General features: G+C 45.0%; 1 protein-coding gene across 1 annotated transcript; it reads left to right on the top strand.

The window, feature by feature from the left end:
• Positions 1 to 203: 203 nt before the first annotated feature.
• On the top strand, positions 204 to 9,953 carry BPIFA2 (BPI fold containing family A member 2). The gene is made up of 9 exons (XM_074317789.1): positions 204 to 245; positions 1,049 to 1,218; positions 2,878 to 3,022; positions 3,677 to 3,784; positions 4,682 to 4,834; positions 6,898 to 6,979; positions 8,134 to 8,197; positions 9,065 to 9,145; positions 9,760 to 9,953. The coding sequence occupies exons 2-8, from the start codon at positions 1,062 to 1,064 to the stop codon at positions 9,103 to 9,105; spliced, it is 750 nt and encodes a 249-aa protein (XP_074173890.1). The 5' UTR covers positions 204 to 245; positions 1,049 to 1,061; the 3' UTR covers positions 9,106 to 9,145; positions 9,760 to 9,953.
• The last annotated feature ends 11,743 nt before the right edge of the window (positions 9,954 to 21,696 follow it).

Here is a 21,696-nt window from a genome sequence, read left to right as displayed (position 1 = left end):
GTCCTCCCCATATCCATCCATTCCAATTCAAGCATCCTAGGTGACCTTTGGATGGAAGTCTCTCTGCTCACCCTGAACAGGGGTTATTTTCTTTGGCCTCTCCTTGGATGGCCCCAGAACCAGGGCTTGCTTCCATGGGCAATCTCCCATCCTGTAGCCACCAATATAAGGGCCACCACCACCTAGAAGAATCCCAGGAGACCGTGCAGAGGAACAAGTGTCCGTGAGCATCCTCCTCCAAACCTGTGAGTGACAGGCTTCCCCCTGATGGTACCTTACAAGGCAGTCTTCTGAAGGTTTTGAGGGCAAGAGGCAGAGGGATAGGGCTGCTTGGATTGGTAACATTTTCAATATAGAAAATTAAGAGATAGATATAGATTATATTCAGAGAAGTGTCAAACTGATGGGCAATGCAGGGTCATGATATGGTGCCCATTTATTTGTTCATACTTTTATTCAGCAACTATTGATCTGTTGTACTGTATTAGGTGCAGGCTTTTTACAAGGGGCTGGGGATTCAGCAGTGAAATAACTCACAGTTCCTCCTCTAAGGACTTCACAGCCTAATGGTAAAGGTAGACAGGTCATCAGGTAATTGGTATGCAGGACTCTGATCCGAGAACAAAAGCAGGAAAGTGGTGGGACAGAGCCCCCTACCCTAAACTCTGAGGAGGGGCCTAGAATGGGCTTCATAGAGGGTGTGATGTCTTACTAAAGCCAGAGAATCAATAAGAAGTAATTTAGGTAAAAAATGCAAAGAAAAAGACAGATGTTTCAGGCAAAGAAGCCAGCATGTGGAAAGGACCTTTGTGTAAAGAGCATGGGCTTGTAGTCAAGTGTGACTTTTCCAATCGCAGCTCCTCCACTCACTGGGGGTGTGTCTCTGGGCAAGTTTCTCTAGCTTTCTTACCTGGCCTGCCCATCTGTAAAACAGGAGACAATCACATCCGTCTTAAAGGAATGTTAAGTGTAAGAGTGGTAAGTGCTCATTGAAGATTCCTTTTCCCTCCGGGTAACTTTCACTCCTGTTTCTCCTATGAATGTCCAGGTGTCAGGACAAGATGTTTCAGCTTTGGAAATTTGTTCTTTTGTGCGGCCTGCTCACGGGGACCTCTGGGTCTGTTCTCGAGGATCTTGGCAACAACCTGAATGATATTGTGAGCAATGTGAGACCTGCTCTCGATAAAGGACTTGAGACTGTTGACAAAACATTGGACGGTGAGTCAACAAGGCTGATAACAGGTGGCACCCAGAAGCCGGCCTTCTAAATGCTATGCCTGCATTACCAGGGGCTGCCCTGTATGGGTGGTTTCCTGGGAAAGGTGGTTGGTTATTCAGTTCCTGGCTGATTTACTTATTATTTTTCTATAAACAAACAATGTTTAAATAAATATCCTCTTACATATTATATCATGGTAAACTTTTTCCAATATATGCATAGGATAAATTCCTAAAAGTGAGATTTCAAAAGTTGGAAAGGCACGCACATTTTAAATTATAGTAGATGCTGACAAAGGATCCCTTAAATTATCATTTTCTTCAACAGTCGATGACAGTACTTTTCTTCCTACTCCCTTGACACTGGTATGGACAACTTAAGGGTTTTGCCAGTCTCATAGATGAAAGATCGTAATTCATTTCACTTTACATTTCTCTATGGAAGAATCCACTCATTTAAGAAATATTTTTTAGCTTTTTACATATTTTAACAAACATTTTGTTCATATTCTTAGCATATTATCCTGTCCGGTTGTTTAATTTTTTTTTATTGATTTGTGTTAACTAATTGGAAATTAACTCTACCTAGACTAGGTAACTGTATACCCACTTTTATATTTAATTGCATCGCCTTTTTATTCTGATTTCTTAAAATAACTTTGCTTTCTTTTCATTTTCTGGAAATATTAACAGCACATTGACAAGCATCCTTTATAGTAACTTCTGTAAGTGACTGCCTTTCAAATCTTGTCAGGGCTCAGTCAACCTTCAAAGATACAGAAGGGACCCAGTCTCTCATTTCACTGCTGAGAAAACTGAGCTCAGAAACAGAAGTGTCTGGGTCAAGGTCACCTAGTGAGTTATAGGACCAGACATAGTTTTGTTTAAGTTGGCATTTTCTATTTGCATCGCTATAACTAGGTAGATATTGTCCTTTGCAGAGACAAGTTGCAGTGCTATGATTATATATTTTTTCTTGTACGGTCTTTTGTTTTTCCTTGAGTTAGTGATTGCCTTGAATTATTTTACACACATATCATTCATTAACTCTTTTAATATGCACTCTTTTACATCTGCCATGTCATATATTCTGTCTAATCCTTCTTTTCTCTGGAGACCTCCCATTAAGACACTCTGTCCTCCCGCTCCTGTATGAGTTATTGCTCTCTGGGCCTGTTGCAAAGCGTTTATCCTGGGACTCCCACTTTTATGAGTTAGAGCCATATTTTGTCCTTGATTCTAGATTTTCTGTATTTTAGTTTACTCTCCCATTTCGTTTGACTTAGTTTTTCAAACTTGAGTGGACATCTCATTTAGAGCAATCGTCCCCCAAGTCACTACTAGAATCTGGTGTACAATCATTATCAATTTCCTGGTCAATTGATTTATGACTTTGTTGATGAATAATGAGTATATATTAATATGAAGGCAGTACGGAAGGAACAGGGGTTCCGTAGCTGTGTGACTTTAGGCACATTTCTTAAACTTCTCATTCTTTATTTCCTCATGTGTAAAATGTAGATAATATCAATACCTACCTCATCAAGTTGTTACAAAGATTAAATGGAATAACATAGGCAAATAGTCTTATCTAGTACCTGGCGCATAGTAACTGCTTCATAAGTGGTGCCTAACACTAAATAGCAATTGTTTTTTCAGCTACCCTTGAGAAACTGAAGATCGAGTTGTCCTTGCTTCAGGAATCCAAGCTTTGGCAACTGGCCAAGCAGAAGTTCCAGGAAGTTGAAAAAACAGTGAACGATGCCATTTCTAACATCATTTCATCTAAGTATAAGTCTTTGGGGTGAGTTGGTGTTTCATGGTGGAGATCTTTGCTCCTAGAAAATGGAACACATATCTTTGGTGGGGATATGTAAGTTTAAGATGAAAGACAGAAAGGTGACAAACCTTGTTTTTCCTCCAGAGCTAAGGTTGGTCTAAGGCCATGTCCACCAGAACTTGAGTAAATTAAAGGTGGGGTCACAGGGCCAATCTGGGCACTGCATAGGTTCCAGCTTCCACATTCTGTAATTTTAGGGTCAGGGTGAAGATTCTCTTCATTCTCACCTCCATCTATTTGCTGGTGCCTGAATTCCATTTTCCAAGTAATGAGACTTTCTTCTCCAAATATAGCTGAGAATAAAAGCTTGAATCTGCTCAGGAGAGAGAAAACTGGAATTCACACCCGCTAGCTCTACACGTGGAGTCAAACAGTTCTGGGTTCAAATTATGGCTCTGGCAATTATTCCCCTTTTGAATCTTGGGGGAAATCACCTCTGTCTGATCCTCGTATGCCATGCCATAAAATGGAGCCAACCAAACCTCTGAAGAGGGCTGCGGGAAAGACCGAAGTAGGCATGGGTAGGGAGGCCCAAATGCCCAGCACAAGGCTGGCTAAAGCAGTGCTCAGCGAATGGTTGTCATGAGGAGTGACAAGGTGGAATTCTGCTTTTTGCAGGTTGAAAATCAGCAATGCCCACATTGTGGATGTCAAAGCCGAATTGACTCCTAACGGCAAAGGCCTTGCCCTGAGGCTCCCCATCACCGCTGATGTCACCTTGATCTTGTGAGTACGCGTGAGAATCTGGGATTTGGGGTGGGGTGGGGGGCAGTGCAGCATAGCTGACGGATCTCCACAGTGGAATCAGGCACTTTTTCATACTGCTTTGTGGCCTTGGGCCTCAGTCTCCTAATCTATAAGTGAGGGGGTCTTTCCAGTCTAAAATTCTAACCTTTAAAAGTTTTTAAAGATATATATCTGGAATCAAAACATTTATCTAACTGTAAAATTTGCAAAAATTGAGAAGACATGAACACTTATAACTTGTTGGCAAAGTTTCTCCAGCATTATTTTGTCTCTCAAGATGCTCTTTAAATAGCAGAGACATTACAGATAAATGCATACAGTAATGTATAGTATACCATAAAGGGCACGCGTGAAAAATACAATTTTAAAGTATAGTAATTGGTGTAAAAGAGAGAGATAGGGAAATGAGCACCTGTGGATAAAATCTTTATAAATTAAGTGCATTTTGATTCCATGATTCATTAGCTGAGACCTTGGGAGAGTTACTTAACCTCTCTATACCAATGTTTTTGCATTCTGAAATAGAGATAATGATAGTACTTTTCCTTCATGGTATTACTGTAATGATTAAATTAATTAATACAGGTAAAATACCTTTTAAAACTGCCTAACGCACAATTTGTGCTCAATAAATGTTAGCTGTTATTATAATTTTAATTATTAATGTGGTGCTATATAAAAATTTCATATAAACCAAACCCACATAGTCAGGAGAAGAAGCCCCTAATGTAAATATGTTAATCCCATAAAGAATATGGACAATGTTGACATTATCCATAGATATTTTGGATAATGTCCACACAGGTGGAAGAACCCATGTTGGCAATGTGAAGGTCCTTCTAGAACTGTCTTCACTGTGAATCTTATTTCCTGCAGGCCTCTTGTTCGCCAGACAGTCAACCTGAAGGCTTCCTTGGACCTCTTGACTGGTGTCACAATTGAAACCAATGCCGAGACTGGCGTCTCCAAAGTGGTCCTGGGAGAATGCAGCAGTGACCCAGACAGCATTTCGATCACCTTGCAGGGCAGGTAAGGTCCATCCTTTTCAGTAGAGCTGAGCTCTCAGAGGAGTTGAGGACCCCTAATTTCAGCCCTATCCCTATACCTGGGAGGTGGCACATGTGGTGAAAAAGAGTTTAGACTCTGTAATCTGACAGATCCTGGTTCAAATACCAGCTCTGCCACTATCTTATAACTTTGTAACCAACTTAACCTCGCTGAGCCTCAGTTTTCACATCTGTAAACTGAAGATGACAGTAATACCTACTCATAGGCTGCTGAGCTGACCCAATGAGAAAATACAAGTGTTCAGCATAGAACGTGGTACATACTAAGCTCTCAGTAATAATATCCATGCTGACTTTCTGTCTCCTTGTTCTTTCCATTACTGAGACAGGAGTGTTGTGAAGTTGCTTATTTCATCTTTCAGCGCTATCAGAATTTTGCTTCTTGCTTTTTGAAGCTCTACTGTTAGGTGCATGCATATTTAGGATTGCTATGTCTTCTTGAAGAATTACCCCTTCATTGTTATGTAATGTTCTCAGTTACCATCATCATCATCAACAATAACAACAACTATATTTACCTTTCTGCCTCCAGTTGGGAGGGAGGAAGAGGAGTACGTGCTCACCACGGGCTCTAATTGCAGATTGTATCCAAATCGTTCTCCACCCATTGGAAAATTTCTGAAATGGGACCTTGAAAACTTAATCCTCTTCATTTAAATCATTGATCCCTGTTAATCCACAAAATCTACATCTTAAACTATGTGATTGAAAGAGTAGGTTTGGCTCCTGGAAGAAGGTGGAGGGAGAAAGGGCAACCTTGGCTGTGGCTGGGAGAGGAGAAATGTTCTGGAAGCTGAGGACTGGGGCAGGTTGGCTTTGGCAGGGAATAAGGCTGGGCCATGAGCACAAGTGAATCCACCCTACCCCCACAAGGGATCTGATCACATGTTGCCTAAAGATCTCCCTAAAACTAAAGAAAAGCTCCATGGCCTAATGTTAGTTTGGACAGACTGGGATGAAAATTCACAAGCATGAGCCCTGCAGGACGCCCTCTGGGTCTCAGTGTGTGTATATGTAAAACGGCATTCCATTCTGCTGCTCCAAATCCCCTCAGGGCTTTTCTTTCCACTTTGGATGGAATCCCAGCCCTTCCTATTGCCACTTAGGCTCTGCATGATCTGGCTCCATCCTCATATCACTACACTGTCCCCTTGCTCACCCTGCTCCAGACATGCTGGCCTTTGCTCTGTGCCTCTAACTCGCTCTTTCCCACCTCCAGACCTGTGCACATGTGTTCTGGCTACCCGGAACACCTCCCCCACCCCACTCCACAAACTTCTCATCCTTTAGGATCTACAACAAGTTTCCTCCGATTCTCTCTCGAAGGTGTCTACTCTCACCGTTCAGAGTACTTGTCACAAGTTACCATTATACATTTAATTGTATGTTTACTTCATTCATTCTTTCAGCTAAAAATGTATTGAGCACCTGCTATGAGCCAGGCAGGTAGTGTTCTTAGCACCGTAGAACTGATTGATAACAACAAGGGTCCTGTTCTTGCGGAGCATATTATCCTCAGGGAAAGGCAGACAGGCAAGCATTCAGTTCATCAATAAAGAGCCCTCAAGCACACTTAACAGGGAACTATGATACAAAGCCCTCCCTGAGGTGAGCAGTTAGGGAGGGCTGCCCGGAGGAGATGACAGTTACTCTGAGAGCTGAAGGTGGGGAGGAGCCAGGCTTAACAAGACTCGTTTAATGTTTTGGTACCAGGTTGGTGCTTTGCCCATCCCTATGTCCCTGCCTAGCTTGGTCCCTGGCACATAGTTGCTGCTCTGTAAATAATTGTTTGATGAATGAATGGGGTTGTGATGAGACTCTCATGAGGTATTGGGGTGAGCGGCTGGTCAGACATGGGGTTCTAAGTGATGGATAGAGACACTGTGCTTATAAAGGCATCTCAGAGTGCCTGGAGTTTGTTTACCCGCCTTCAAGGTGCTCTGCCATCTACCACCCTCTCCCACCCCTGCTGCTTAGCTGTTCTGCCCTCCTGACCGTGCTTGATGAGTTCCCTCTCTTTTGCAGCCACAGTGATGTGACCAAAAAGGTTGCAGACACGATGGCCAGCTTCCTGAGCAAGACTGTGTCCTTCCTGATAGAGAAGCAGGTGCGTGCTCCTCCATTCCTGGGGGCCCAGAGCCAGGTCTGGTGGTGGTGGTGGTGGTGGTGGGGAGTCAATGTGACATTTGCAGGCCTGGCTGTGCTTTCTGGTCCTCTTTCCTTCTGAAGTGTAAATTTCTCACTGGGCTGTCAGCTGGAACTGGCCCACTGGCCCTCCTTTACTCAGCCTGGAGGGGCCTGGGGGGAAGGGCTGGGGTGGGTAGTAGGGAGAAGGCCTGGGGAGCAGAAGCTTGACAGCTGAAATCACTGAGTCCCAAACTTTAGGCACTTGCCATATCCATGTATTACCAATGTGTTTTTTTAGCTAATATTTTTCTGTAATCAACAGAGTTTGCTTACTTAAATGTATTTAAATACATTTATTTTCAAAAGGAAATTTAAATCCCTGCCATGAACGGAAATCACTATCACTTATCATATAATTAATTTTAAAAATAAACACAGGCCTATAAAATAGGTTTTTCATCTGCACATCATCCAAAATCTTATGTACCATGCGCAGAATTCCTGGGCATCATACAAAACTGTATATACTGTGTGTCCCAAATTCCAGAGATTCTGAATTAGTCATTCTGTAAGGAGGCTAGGAATCTGGGTTTATGGAAGAAAAATCCTGCAGATGGCTCTGTGATTCACTGAACTAGAACCTCGCTACTCAAAGTGTGGTCCTGTAGCCAGCAGTGCTGGCTGACTCACCTGGGAGCTTGTTAGAAATGCAGACTCTCAGGCCCCTCCCCAGACCTGCTAAATTGGAGTTTGCATTTTAACAAGATCCCCAGGGAATTGCACACAAAATTGTGAGGAACACTGCCCTGCAGTTCCCAGCACCCCATCTGACTCTAAAATTCCAGGGTTCCAAGTTCAAGGTTTCTGAGAGTATAGAGTTCTAGGATGTTAACACTCGATTCTCAAGAATCTAAAATTTAATGTTTTATGGTTTTAGGATTCTAGTGTCCTATGGTTCTCAGATTTTGGACTTCTAGGTTTCCATTGTTCTGGAATTCTAAAGCTCAAAGGTTCTAAGATCCCATGAGATGAGCATCTCTGTGAGTGGCTGGCAGTTTGTGCCCAGCTGATAATGGATTTGTCCTTTTTCCTTCTCTGGCTCTTCTCTCCCTCTCTATTCCCCGCCCCCCTCAGATGTGCCCATTGGTCCGCATCTTCGTCTCCACCCTGGATGTGGAGTTTGTTCAGAACATGATCGGTAAGTCACAGCCTTGGGAAGTGGGGCTGTTCCCTGTGCAGCCTCCCCAGAGAAGGCATGCAGCTCTGTGCCTGCGCCACAGGCAGGTCTGGTCAGGAGACCCTGGAGAAGCAGAGAAACCCAATGTCCTGAGCAAGTTGGGAGAATGTGGCTGGGGGGTTCCCTGCTGAATGGAGGGGGTTCTGTGGGCCTTTGAGAGCGCTCTACCATCATCCCTCAGTAAACTTGTAGAAGCTGCCTGGCAGAATGATGTGAGAAAGAAGATGAGCCAGATCTGAGTTGAAATCCTGGCTCTACTACTTAAGAACTGTGGGTCCTTGGTCATGTGGCTCTGCCTTTCTGAGACTTGGTTTCCTCCCAGGTAAAAGAAGATTGTGGGGTTGAGGAGTAGATTAAAAGAAAATGCATAAAGAGCCTAATATCCAATGGACATTGCTAAGAAACACCTTCCCTTTTCTTTCCCTTCTTATAAGAAGCTGGAACTTCCCTAGCCACTGAGGGATTTCTTTGGCCTGTGGGTCTTCAGGCATAGCTGGAGTTGCTGGGGATGCTGGAGCAATAGAAATGAGGTATACGAATGTGTCAGGGACCTGGAGGTGGCCTTTCTATGAAAATAGTCACAGGTCCAGCTCCTTGGGCAATTACTCTGTGCTCTGTGTACACCATCTCATTAGATACAACAAAACCAGTGGGGTAGGTACTGTCATTATACCCATTTTACAGATGAACAAACTGAGTCTTACAAAGGTGGAGTGACATGCCTGAGGTACCATGGCTGTTAGACTGACCCACTGGAGAGTGGTAGTCATTGGGGTCTGGTTTCTACTTCGTGGAGACTGAAGGCTGCTATTGATTTTTTTCCTCCAGATAAACTTCAGCAGGGACTCACCCCGCAAATCTTTGTCTGAAGAGGGCAGATGAGGAGGACCACTGTGATGCCCTTAGCTGGTAAGAGGCCAGGCTCTGTGACCCATGTTGAGGGAGGATGAGGCTCCCTCTCAGGGGCCTACGGTGAAGCCGAAGCAAAGCTTGGATTCTCTTGTTTTTCTAGCAGCAGAGTCCTGATCTCAGTCTTAGACTGAGCCCTGACCCTAGTCCCAGGCTGAGCCCTGATTCTGGTTACGTGCTGAACCCTGAGCCTTACTTAATCACATACACACTCTGAGCCCAGATCCTAGTCGCAGACTGAGTTTTGACCTCAGTTATTGACTGAGACCTGATATTAGCCATAGATTGAGACCTGACCTTGATCTCAGACTGATCCATGATCCTGACCAGATACTGAGCCTTGAACCCTGGCTCCAGTCTTGACCTCTGATCAGTCTTTTGACATCTGCCATTGTTCCAAAGGTGAGAGATGGGGAGCGTGAGGGGATAAGGATGGTTCAGTGCCAGGTGCCAGAGAAAGACCCCAAAGCACAGGTGCCAGTCCGTTCTCCAAGGCCTTAGAGCCTGCAGGGTATTGTGGGAAACAGCTTGGACAGCAGGGTCTGGTGACTAGCAGGTGCCCATAAGGGCCCCATTTGCGGTCAATGGCCTAACACCCTGTGATCTCATTCCAGATTAATTCCCAGTAGCTTGACCGTGTTCTCTTGTGGCATCTCCCTCTGGGAAGAGGCTGCTACCATTCAACTGGAATGAAAGCCTGAGCCCAGCCTGAAGGGTTCCTCTCAGCTACTCCTTCTCCTCACAGTCAAGACAGTGGTTTCTATGTTCATCACCCTCCACCACCAGCAATAAAGGTCACTTCTGCATCTTCCTGTGTGACTCGTTGCATGCCTTCCATTTGGGATTTGGAGAGGGTAAGGGGTGCAAGTAGGGTAGCAGAGACCTAGATCCAGAGCTGGAAGGGACATTTGTGACTATCCAGCCCACCTTTTTGTTTTACAAATGGGTACACTGAGGCACAGAGGGCAAAAACCTGACCTGAGGTCCCATAGCCAGTCTGTGGCAGTGGCAGAATCCTTGATTTATCCATTCACACATTCAGCGGGTATATAGTGAGCACCTACTGTGGGCCAGGCAGGCAGTGGGAACAGGACAGTCATATTCTGGGACAACTCTACCTGGTGCTTTCCTCCATTCCCCTCCAGGGACTCTGAGAGGCCTTGTGGAGGGTCTGGGGACACCTGATCTGCCTGGACCCAGGAGTATGGGGCAGAACATGGGCCACATCCCAGCCTGCCTTTCCATGCCCTCTGAGGGCTAGGGTTCCACTGCAGCTAAGATCTCTTCAAGCAGTGCCTGAGAGCACCATGGTCTCCAGCCTCTAGGGTTCACCCGTCTCTCCCATCACCAGCCCTGACAGCCTGTGTGCCACCTTCCAGGCTGCATGAAAGCCCTGCCTGCCTGGTGAGGCCAAGGGCCCTGGTTCAACTGTCCATGGAGACCAGCCACTCTCTCCACCCAAGACTCCTCCATCCACATCCCAGAATTTAGCTCAACCAAGGCTGTGCCAGGCCATAGTCAAGACAGCATTACTCTGCTTATACTAAGGCCACCACCATCGTAGAGGGCTGCCTTTGCTGGCACACATGAACTCATTAATTCTTCACAACACCCCAATACCAGGAGATACCATTCTTGTCCCCACTTGACTGGTGAGGAAACTGAGGCTCATAGAAGCAAAGTGACTCATCAAGGTCACACAGTGAGCAAGTGGCAGAGCCAGGATTTGAGCCCACGGCTATGAGATCCTTTGCTCAAAGAGGTGACATCCTAGTTCCCAGAAACTTTAGCTGCCTCTCCCCAGATCCCAGCAGGCCCTGCTTTCTTCTGCTCAGGACAGATGAGGTCAACTTGTGGCTGTTCTTCCTTCTCCACATGCAGGCCCTCAGTTTCCCCCTTGCCCTAGAGAGAAGGGGACACCACCCCTTCCACGGAGTCACGTTCACCTCTGCAGAAATGCAACATGGGCCGCACACTGTTTGCCATTGCCTCCAGATCCCAGCAGCCTCCCCGTTCCAAGAGGGCATCTGACTTTCCTGCCAAGAGGTCCATAGAATTTTTGCCCATTTTGCCAAGCAGTCATCTCATTACTCTGCACAGTTGCTCTTGTCTCCACAGGAAACTCAGCTTCAGAGAGGTCAAGGCCACACAGAGGCTTGCACCCAGCTACCACTTCACCCAAGGGCCTCCCCGTTGAAGAAGGCTGCCTCATGGAGTCAAATCACTTCAGGTCACCCTTGGGGTGACCTGGAGGGGCCTTGAGCCAGTTCTCCTGAGCTCTCTTGAGAGGACCTCAGTTCAGGTTATGACAGGGGGCTGCTGGGTCCAGGGTGAGGCCAAGGAGTTGGGCATATCTGAGCTCGAGTCAGCCCTTGCCACCTTCTAGCCCTGAAACCTTGAGCAAGTTATTTCACATCTCAGAACCTGTTTTCTCACCTGTCAAATGAAATGAACAGTAAAACCTCCCTCCTTAGGCTGTTATGAGGATTACAGGAGCCAATGAGTAGAAAGTGTTTAACAAGGGCCTGACACCTAGTGAACACAGGATGAATGTCCGCCTCTACATGCTGAACTTACTGTTACAACCACCACCCTCGTGTTTGTTGATTGAATGATGAAAGCCCTGATGTGGTAAAGAGAACCATAGTCCTAGGAAATCTTGGGTTTTCACCTTGTCTGTATGGTAAGACTGTCCCCCAGTGATCGTTCCCCACTTTTTGCCCCAGGTTTTAGCTGGACACATGGCCCCCAGCCAGAGACTACATTTCCCAGACTCCCTTGCAATAAGTGTTGCCATGTGACTAAGGTCTGGCCAATAGCATATAAGAAGAAGTAATACTGCAAATTCAATTTTGTGCTTTAAAAGAAAGGGGAGTCCCTCCACTTCCTCCTGACCTCCTTCCTTTCTCTCCAATTAGAAATGGAAACAAGTGGAACAACTGCCTGAGACCCAGAGGTAGAAGCCATGCCTTGAGAATGGCAGAGTTGCTCCAGCAGCCCCTGACCACTTCTATCTGGGCTCTCTGGCAGAAAGGAATAAACTATCTTATTTAAACCTTTGTGTTTTGGGGACTTCTTATTAAGGCTGCTTTGTCTCTGTTCTACCTAATTCATTCTGCCAATGACATGCCTTGTGACATTCGGCTGCTAACTTCCCCTCTCTAAGTACTGTTTCCTTATTTGCGCAGTGACCCCTGAAGGCCCTCCCTGCTCCAAGAGGGCAAGAGTCAAATGCTCTCTCCAGACGTAAAGGGGAAAGAGAGAATAAACATTTATTGAGCTCCTACTACATGCCAGGCACTGCATTAGACTGCTGTTTTTCAACCTAAGGTGACTTTGCCCCCCAGGGGACATTTGGCAATGTCTGGAGATATTTTAATTGTCATAAATTGGGTGAGGGGTACTACTGGCATTTCGTGGGTAGAGGCCAGGAATGCTGTTAACCATCCTACAACTCACAGGACAGCCCCTCACAACAAAGAATCATCCAGGCCAGAATGTCAGTAGTGTTGGAAAAGCCTGTATTAAACCTTTATACACATTACCCCACTGAATTCTGATTTTTACTGAGCGATACAGTAAGTGGTTCTTGGGGGACAGTGTGACAACTGAGGCTCAGAGAAGTGAAGTGACTTGCCCAAGGCCACATAGCTGGTCAGAGACAAAGCTGGATTTAATCCAAAGTCATCCAGAGCTGGCGCTTACCCTGCTAGCCAAGGAAGAAGGGTGAGAATTTACCCTTCTGACTACATTTTGTGACAGTCTCACCTCCCACAAAAAATACACAAGAAGGTTTCAAAATTCAGGGCTTCTTTAGACAGTAACCAACTTGAGTCAGTGGCAAGCCTTTGTCCATGCTGTTCCATCCGCTGGGGACACCTTTCCTTTTCCCACCCCTGCTGGCTAAATCCTTGTCAGCTGTAGGACTATGCTCATCAGAATCACTTCGCAGCTAAGTGGGGGCCACTCATCCATGTTTCCCCAAAAAGGACACTGTGCTTCTTGACTTGTGGGTCTAACCAAGCTCCCTTGTCATTACTGTTCAACACAAAGAGAGTGTCAGCTCTCATTATCATGGTTTTCACCTTTCTTATTCATCTCTCTGCCCCACGAGCCTGTGAGATCCTTGAGGGCAGGTACTTCCTTCTTCTCAGTAGCCCCAGTGCCCAGAGAAGGACAAGATGCAGTACAGGTACTAACTAATGTTGAATGAATGAATGAGTGAATGAATGAGTGAATCTCTTCTTGACTGTACACAGTCAGACACCATCTCCAGGACAGCTGATTGGGTGGATGAACAGGAAAATTCTAGCAACCCAGGATTGGGGTGAAAGGTATAGAAAACTAATCACTATTTTTTGTTAACCAGGGCCAGATACCTGGTAATTGAGGACATAAGTGATGGGCTACGGACCAAATGCATGGCTCCTAGGTGAGTGCAGCCAGGACATAGGGTGGTGAGTGGGGCCAAGGCTATTTGGTCCCACTGCTGACTGATGAGGCTAATGAGGGGGAAAGGGGACCGGTGAAGAAGTGAGGGAGCATTCTCCCACTGTGAGCCTGGCACCGCCTGGACCAACTTCTCGCCCAATCGACCCAGACCTCAAAAAGAGGTGAGGGTTTCCTGGTCGTGGTGGCACCCCATGAAGGAGGCTTCAGGGAAGAGGAGGACACTTTGAGGGGTGAGGCGATGTCCTCCATAAAGGAATATAGGGGAAGAAAGAAGGCAAAACCTGAGTGGACCCCGAGTCATCCAGAAATTAGAGTGCCAAAATCTAGTGCAGGCTCTTTTGAAGGTTTAATCCAGTTAAATAAATGCTGGATCTTTCCGATGTTTGCGCCATTCTTCAGGATAACGTGTCAGGATCAGAATGATGAACTCTATGCCTTGGAACATTTTATGACACAAGGTACACATCACAGAATTTTTTACCAAACCGGATCTTTCTATTTACCCTATCCTGAGAGTGTGTATACATTTCACCAAATATTTGACAGAAGATGGACACTTATTTTAAATATTTGCTCTTTGAATGGAGTAGAATAAACGTCATCACATTGGAAAAGCCAAAAGTCCCAAATTAGAGGAGTCAGTTATAACCACTGACTCAACCATATTTGAATGTTTGTTTGTTTTTTATGTTGGGAAATACCGTGTTTTACAGCTGAGTAAAAAAACCCACAGATCTCAAAACTATGTTTTGTTGGAATCACAATGATGCAAACAACTGGAACTGGGGGATAAAACTCAAAAGGGATGCTGAAATTTGACAAAAGTTTGTTTGTGGGGGTTGACACATTTCTGTGTGAATGTTTATGCAAGAAATAAAATGCATTTTTAAAAATAGGAAGGTGGTTGAGTATCTAGCTAAGCCAGGCTGTGTGCTGCGCAGTTACATGGTGACTGAAGCAGCTGAGCATGGCATGGATTGTGCTCCTGCAATGTGCCACTCCTGTGGAAGGGACTGAGCGAGGGACCTGCTCCCATCACAGAGGCACACAGCCTCCTGGGGGAAGAGACGATAGAGTGCTGAGAAAACGACTCAGACGAGGGGGCTTGACCCAGCCAGGAGGTAAGGGGCAGTCAGGGAAGGCTTCCGAGAGAAGGTGCTGATGAGCTGAAATGAAAAGGATGACAGGGAGAGAAGGAAGGGAGTTGCAAGCAGAAGTGACCAGAAGAGCAAAGGCCAAGAGGTGGGAATCAACCTAGTGTCACCTGGGGACCCACAAGCCCTGGATGCTGCTGTAGGTGAGGTTCAAGTGGGAGGTTCAAGTGGGGGTCAGGGCCTTGAATACCATGGAGGGTTGGTGTAGACATGATCCTCTTAGCCAGGAATTCGATTTTTTGTTCTTAGCCCACTCGAAAAAATTGAAGACCTCAAAGAGCTTTTGTCTACATGGATTCCATCCATCGATACGCGTATTTGCCATAAAAGAAACTAACCCTGAGAAATTTTTAAAATATATATTTATTGATCCCTTTTAAAATAACAATAATAAGCCCGTTGCATTTTAACAAAATGACATAAATAACTTTACGTTCCATAAACACCCCTAGTGAGAAACATGACTCTGTTTTACATTTATAAAACTCCCTATTATGACTGGCTTCATAGAGGACAGCTGGATTCTCACATCAGCTCTGCCTTCAATCTGATGTACTCTCACATGCCATGGAGTGGCTAGAAAATTCTGCTTTACACGTGTGGGAGAATGAGAGGGAGGGGGCAAACAATAGATTCACATTGATTTAGAATTTGTTTGGACTTGTGGATCCCCTTGAAAGCACCCCCAGACCACACTTTGAGAGTCAATTGGGTAGCTACTAGGAACCATGGAAAGTTTCTGAGCAGGAGACAGACAATCTCAGCTAATCTCAGTTTCTGGAAGTTTTCTCTGGCAGGTGATGTGTAGGGTCTGTTGAAAGGAGACAGGCTGTGGCGGGTCCAGGTGTGACTCAGGGCAGGAGGCATTGGGGTGGGTAGCTGGACTGTAGACAGGGAAACAGGGTGGCTTCCAGGGCAGGGGTGCTCATGAGAGGGGCAGCCAGAGAAGCCCCTCCCATGGTCACTCATGCTGAGCCTTTGCCATCCTTGACCCTCAAGACTAGGATCCAGAGCCAGGGCTGATGGTTCAGGGGCCTGCATCCCACACTTCTCAACTTGGGAGGGAGAGAGTGTTGCAGGAAGGAGCAAGGCCTCACCTTTGGTTCCAGAAGAGGGAACAAAATGATTCTCTTTGGCTCCTATCCAAGGCTGACAGGAAAAGTCAACATTTGTCCCTTTTGTCCTGTAAACACTTGCCCATCCTACTGAACCTCTGCCTGCAGACATAGCTGCTGATGGAAGGCACTGACAATGGTACCTATGGGTCTGGATGTCACAACACTGGTGAAAACTTCTAGAGAGCATTACCCCACAACCCAGTAATTGTGTTCTGTGGTATTTTCCCAGAGACATTGAGAACACATGTCTAAAATAACCTGCACGCAGATGTTTATGGCAGCTTTATTCGTAATTGCCAAAACTTGGAAGCCACCAAGATACATTTCAATAAGTGGAAGGATAAACTATGGAACACTATGGAAGAATAAACACTATGGAACATCCAGACATTACTTAGCACTAAAAAGAAACGAACTATCAAGTCATGAAGAAACATGGAGAAAGCTTGAATGCATATTACTAAGTGAAAGAAGCCTACGTGGAAAGGTTTCATATTGTATAATTCCAATTATGTGACATCTTGGAAAAGGCAAAACTATGAGACTGAAAAGATCAGTGATTGCAGGGGTGAGGAGGGTGAGAGGGACAAACAGGTGGAGCACAGAGGACTTTTAGGGCAGTGGAAATACTCTATATGACAGGTATTATAACTGTGGATACATGTCGCTATACATTTGTCCAAAACCCATAGAATGTACAACACCAAGAGTAAACCAAAATGTAAACTATGGACTTTGGGTCATTACAATGTTTCAACGTAGGTTCCTCATTATAACAGATGTCCCTCTCTAATGGGTGATGTTGAAAATGGGTGAGGCTGGGGGTGAAGGGCAGGAGGTATTCCACAATTCCCTGCACCTTCTGCTCAATTTTGCTGTGAACCTAAAACTGCTCTAAAAAAAATAGTCTTAATAGACTTTATTTTAAACTTAAAAAAATAAAATCCTTTCCAGGGTGGAGGCTCTAATGTCACTATAGTTCTAACAGGTATCGGTAGGTAGAAAATGTACTAGATGGAATCAAATCATGGTTAAGAGGTCAACTCTGGGGTCTGCCTCCTGGCTGTGAATCTTGGCTCTACTCAGCTTCTTGGATCACAGTCTCTTTGCCTGCAATGTGAGTGTTAGTGCATCAACCCCAAATAGGGATTGAAGAAAATAAAATGAGATGAAGTGTTCAAAGCATGTAGCCCAGGGCCTGGGGAGACAGAGAAACTTAGACACAGCCCCTAAGAGCTGACAAATTAGAGGCAGAAGTTGATATACTCAGACCTAGGGTTAAATAGGGGGACAAATGTCGCTTTGCAATCAGAGAAAGACTGATTTCTACCAGGGATATCTAGAACAGTTTCTTGGTAATAGTGAGATTAGAGCATCGGAGAGTGGGTCATTGTTCATTCATTGTTTACTGTAACACAGATTTGTGGAGCATTTGCTGTCTTCCAGGCAGGTTATAAGAACAGCTTGAGCAAAGGCCTTGAGGCAGGAAAGGTCAGGACATTCCAGAGAATCAACGAGTTGGCAGCAGTAGACTTGGGCTGCATTTGGGGAAGGATGGTGGGGGATCAGCCTGATAAGGTCCCATGGTTGGGATTCTGTACGATGTCTTATTTTTGCCCAGACTTATTAAGTTACTTAACGTGGCAGACCGAGAAGTGCACCATTCAATTGTCCCTTCAAGAGGACCTGCCACAAAGAGGGTAGTTGGCTGACCGTGTCTCTACATCTGTATCAACATCTAGTCACACAGAACAAAGACTAGAGGGAAATGAAGCAAAGTGTTAGCAGAAGTTCTCTCTGAAGAGAAGCATTGTTTTCTTTATGCGTTTCTGTATTTTAAAAATATTCCTTAAAACACAGGTTATTTGAATAATCTGAAATACATTTTTAAATACATTTTTGAAATTAAGGCTTGGAGGGGGTGTCCCAGCTTTGGGTGCAAATGATGGAGAGCATCTATCTTTGGGACCTGGAGGGTCAAGCCTTCTCAGTGCAATAGAGAACTATTCTTCTAGCCCACCATGGAGGCCTCAGCTCTGCTCTAAAAGGAGAAATTTGTGATGTGATGTCAAGGTTACAAGCTTGGGCATAAGGCAGAACTAATTTAATTCTGAATCTACTATTACTAGCTCTATGACCTTCAAGGGAAAAATGTTTTCTCTCTTGAGTCTTAGTTTCCTCATCTGTAAAATGGGACCAATGATAGTTTTTATATCATAAGGATGTTATGAGGATTCCACAAACATTTGTGAAAATTGCTTGTCAATAGTAGCTAATGCTACTACTATTATTCCAGATGGGGGAAACTGAGGTTCAGAAGGGGCATGGGAGCTGTCCAGTGTCAAACAGCAAGGAATGGGCAGAGCCAGGCTAGAACACAAGCCTCCCTGAATTGAGGCCAGGGCACCCTCTGCCTCACCTCCACTCAGAGCAGACCGAGTGGCTTCCTCTCTCACAGTCCCTGGGTCCATCTCACTCATGGTATAGATGAGGAAACTGACTCAGAACAGGGCAGGGAGTGAATGAGAGACAAGAACACAGTCTCCTGACTTTCTCAGTGTTTTCCATGTTCTCTACACCTACGCATTTGGTGTCATTCATGATGTACAGTTAGAAATATATTTTTGACACATCCATCACATGGCTTAAGTGAGTCCCTACCTCCTTAATCCCCAGGGCTTTCTAAGACGGAATGTTTGCTTTGAAGTCGTTGGATGGATGTGGTGAGATGGGGCTTCCCATCAGTTTCCCACCTGTCCATCATTTAGTGCCACGTCTTCCCCAGTGATGAGATCACTCACCTTATATGAAGTCTGACCCACTGCAAAATCCATCAGAAATCAGCTGACAGAGACCCAGAGCATCTCTACAGCACACCGGAGATATTCAGGTGAGCACAATGCAATGATCCTCTCTAACCTGCCTTTTTATCAGATGCCAAATCAGACTGAAACTTTGCATAAATGTTACCAGTTACAAATTGGGATTGGTCCTAGCACGGAACATGAAATATAGTAGCTTCAATAATGATGAGAAGTCCGGAGGTAGACTGTTACAATGGTATGGGGTTCCTGCCAGCTCTTCCCTCTGCTACCCCTCGGTTGTGGCTTTTATCTTCATGCTAATAAAATAGCCACTGAGCTCCAACCATCATGTCTGATATCCATTTAGGAAAAAACAGGAGAGAAAAGCAAAAGCTGGGTCAGCCCACTTTAAGGAAATTTTTTAGAAGCCCCAGCTTACAACTTCCATTTATATCTCATTGACCATCCATGGTTGCAAGAAAAAAAAGGTTGGGAAAAAAACACCTTCTTTGTTGGGCTCATTTCAGCTTTCAAAACTAAAAGGTATTGTAAAGAAAGTGGAAAGAATAGGTAAGTGCCCTCAGCTCTCCAAGCTTCTATTTCCTGCTCTTTAAAATAAGTTTATCAGTATTTGTCTCAGAGGACAGGCCTGTTGCAAGGATTTAGTGTAGACCCCCAACACTCTGGGCATCCAAAGATGTACCCTGGCCACTCTCTCCTCCTTCAGGCTCTGTTAGTCTGTGAATCTTGCACAGGCACTGTCAGAACCAGAAAGGGATGAAGAGGAACATTAATTTACAAGTCCAAAATTAACTTCCATTTAGTGGCACTGGGCTAAGCAATTTTCAAAATGTTTGGTGAATCCTTATAGTAACTTTATTTATTGAGGTGCAGGGTAGGGAAAGACTCGAAGATGGCGGGGTAGATAAATGTTGTTCTTGCTTTCTCCCATGACTGCATTAAAATTACAACTAAATTATAGAACAATTAACCTAGAGAACCATCTGAAGTCTAGCTGAATAGAAGCCCTATAACTAAGAATATAAAAAAGAAGCCACATGGAGACTGGTCAGGGCAGAGACTCAAAATGGGCCAGCCCACATCTGCATGTGGCACTTGAGAATCAGGAAGTTTATCTCAGCTGTAGAGGTCTCCCCTGGAGAAGTGAGGGACCCCAGCCCCACACCAGGCTTCCCAGCCGAGTACTGGCTCTGGGAAGAAGACTCCCCACAGCATCTGACTTTGAAAACCAGAGGGGGTTCTAACTGTCCAGGTGAGACAGAGGGCTTCAGGAAACCCAGATGTCCTCTTAAAAGAGCCCACAAAGAGACTCACTCGCTCCCAGGCTCTAACCCTGGACTCCAGCCTAGGAACAGTTACTTGGGTAGAGTCACAGACATACAGGAAGAGACTGAGCTGTGTGGCTTCAAGATGAGGACTGGGGGGACATTTACCATTTTCCCTGTGTCAAATCCTCCTCCCATGCAGCCAGGCACCATCTTTCTTGTGTTGAGCCCTTGCCCACATAGCCAAATCTGAATCTTCATTGGCCTGGTGAGCTCCACTCTCTCCACCCTGGTGACTCCCTGAGACCCCACCTCACCCAACTCTCCTACTGCAGGAGGTTTTATCAGAGGCTGAGCCGTATGGGAGCCAGCAGGTGGCAGCAGGCCTTGGGGTGCCCTGGGCTTTCTGCAAAGCTACCCCAGGCCTGGTACTGGTGGCAGCTATCCTCAGGGCATGTGGCCTCTCCCATGAGCCTCCAGGTTCAGCACAGGGAGCGACCAACCACAAATTACTTTGTAACTCCTACCAGGCAGTCTCTGGCAGGTCACAGGCAGTCTCTGGCAGGTCAAAGTGATGAAAAGCAAGGACCTACAACCAAGATTACCCAGCAAGGTTATCATTTAAAATTGAAGGACAGATAAAAAGCTTCCCAGGCAAAAACACCTACAGAAGTTCATCACCACCAAATGTTGTGGTATTACAAGAAATGTTACAAGGACTTCTTTAAGAAGAAGAAGAGGTGGGGGTAGAAAACATAAATATGAATAATAAAATGGCAACAACTATGTAACTATCAAGAATCACTTTAAGTGGAAATGGATTAAATGCTCCAATCAAAAGATAGGGTGGCTGAATGGATAAGAAAAGAAGACATTTACGTATGCTGCCTATAAGAAACTCACGTCAGATTGAAAGGAAGACACAGACTGAAAGTAAAGGGATGGAAAATATATTTCATGTGAATAGAAACAAAAGAAAGGCTGGGATAACAATACTTATATCAGACAAAATGACTTTAAAAGAAAGGCTATAATAAGAGACAAAGAGGGATAGATTTTACATAATGATAAAGGCATCAATCCAACAAGAAGATATGACCCTTGTAAATATTTATGCACCCAACATAGGAGCACCTAAATATATAAAGCAAACATTGACCCACATAATGGGAAAGATCGACAGTAATACAATCATAGTAGGGGACTTTAACACCCCATTGACACCAATGGACGGATATCGCAGGCAGAAAATCAACAAGGAAACACTAGCCTTAAATGACATGCTAAACTAGATGGTTTTAATTGATATTGAGGTGCTGGGTAAAGTATACACAACTTAAAGGCAGGAAAGCTGGGTTCTGGCCACTAACTATGGGTGGCCTCAGGAAAAATATAACCCTGCTCGGAGCCTCAGTTTCCCATCTGTAAAATGGAATTGAGGTGGATAGGAATAAGTCCAGATGTGTCCTTTGCTTTTCCCTTGCCCCAAACTCCTTCAGCTCCATAGAAAATCTCTCAGAGTGGCCTTGTTACTGACTCTACTTACCTGGGATCCCCACAGTTATTGTCCCAAGATGCTGAACATTTCAGGCCTCCTCATCCTCTATGGGCTGCTTGCCCTGTTGTCTGCTCAATACTTGAATATTTGAATCACCTGTGAGTCTGTTATATTGTATAATTTCTTGATTTTCAGTCTATTCGTTTTTTTATTTTAGCATATCTTGTAGTTTTTTTTGG

This window comes from Rhinolophus sinicus, linkage group LG13, assembly GCF_036562045.2.
Source record: "Rhinolophus sinicus isolate RSC01 linkage group LG13, ASM3656204v1, whole genome shotgun sequence".
NCBI classification, from domain to species: domain Eukaryota; kingdom Metazoa; phylum Chordata; class Mammalia; order Chiroptera; family Rhinolophidae; genus Rhinolophus; species Rhinolophus sinicus.
The sequence above is the reverse complement of the archived record's forward strand: the minus strand, read 5'-3'. Positions and strand labels throughout refer to the sequence as shown.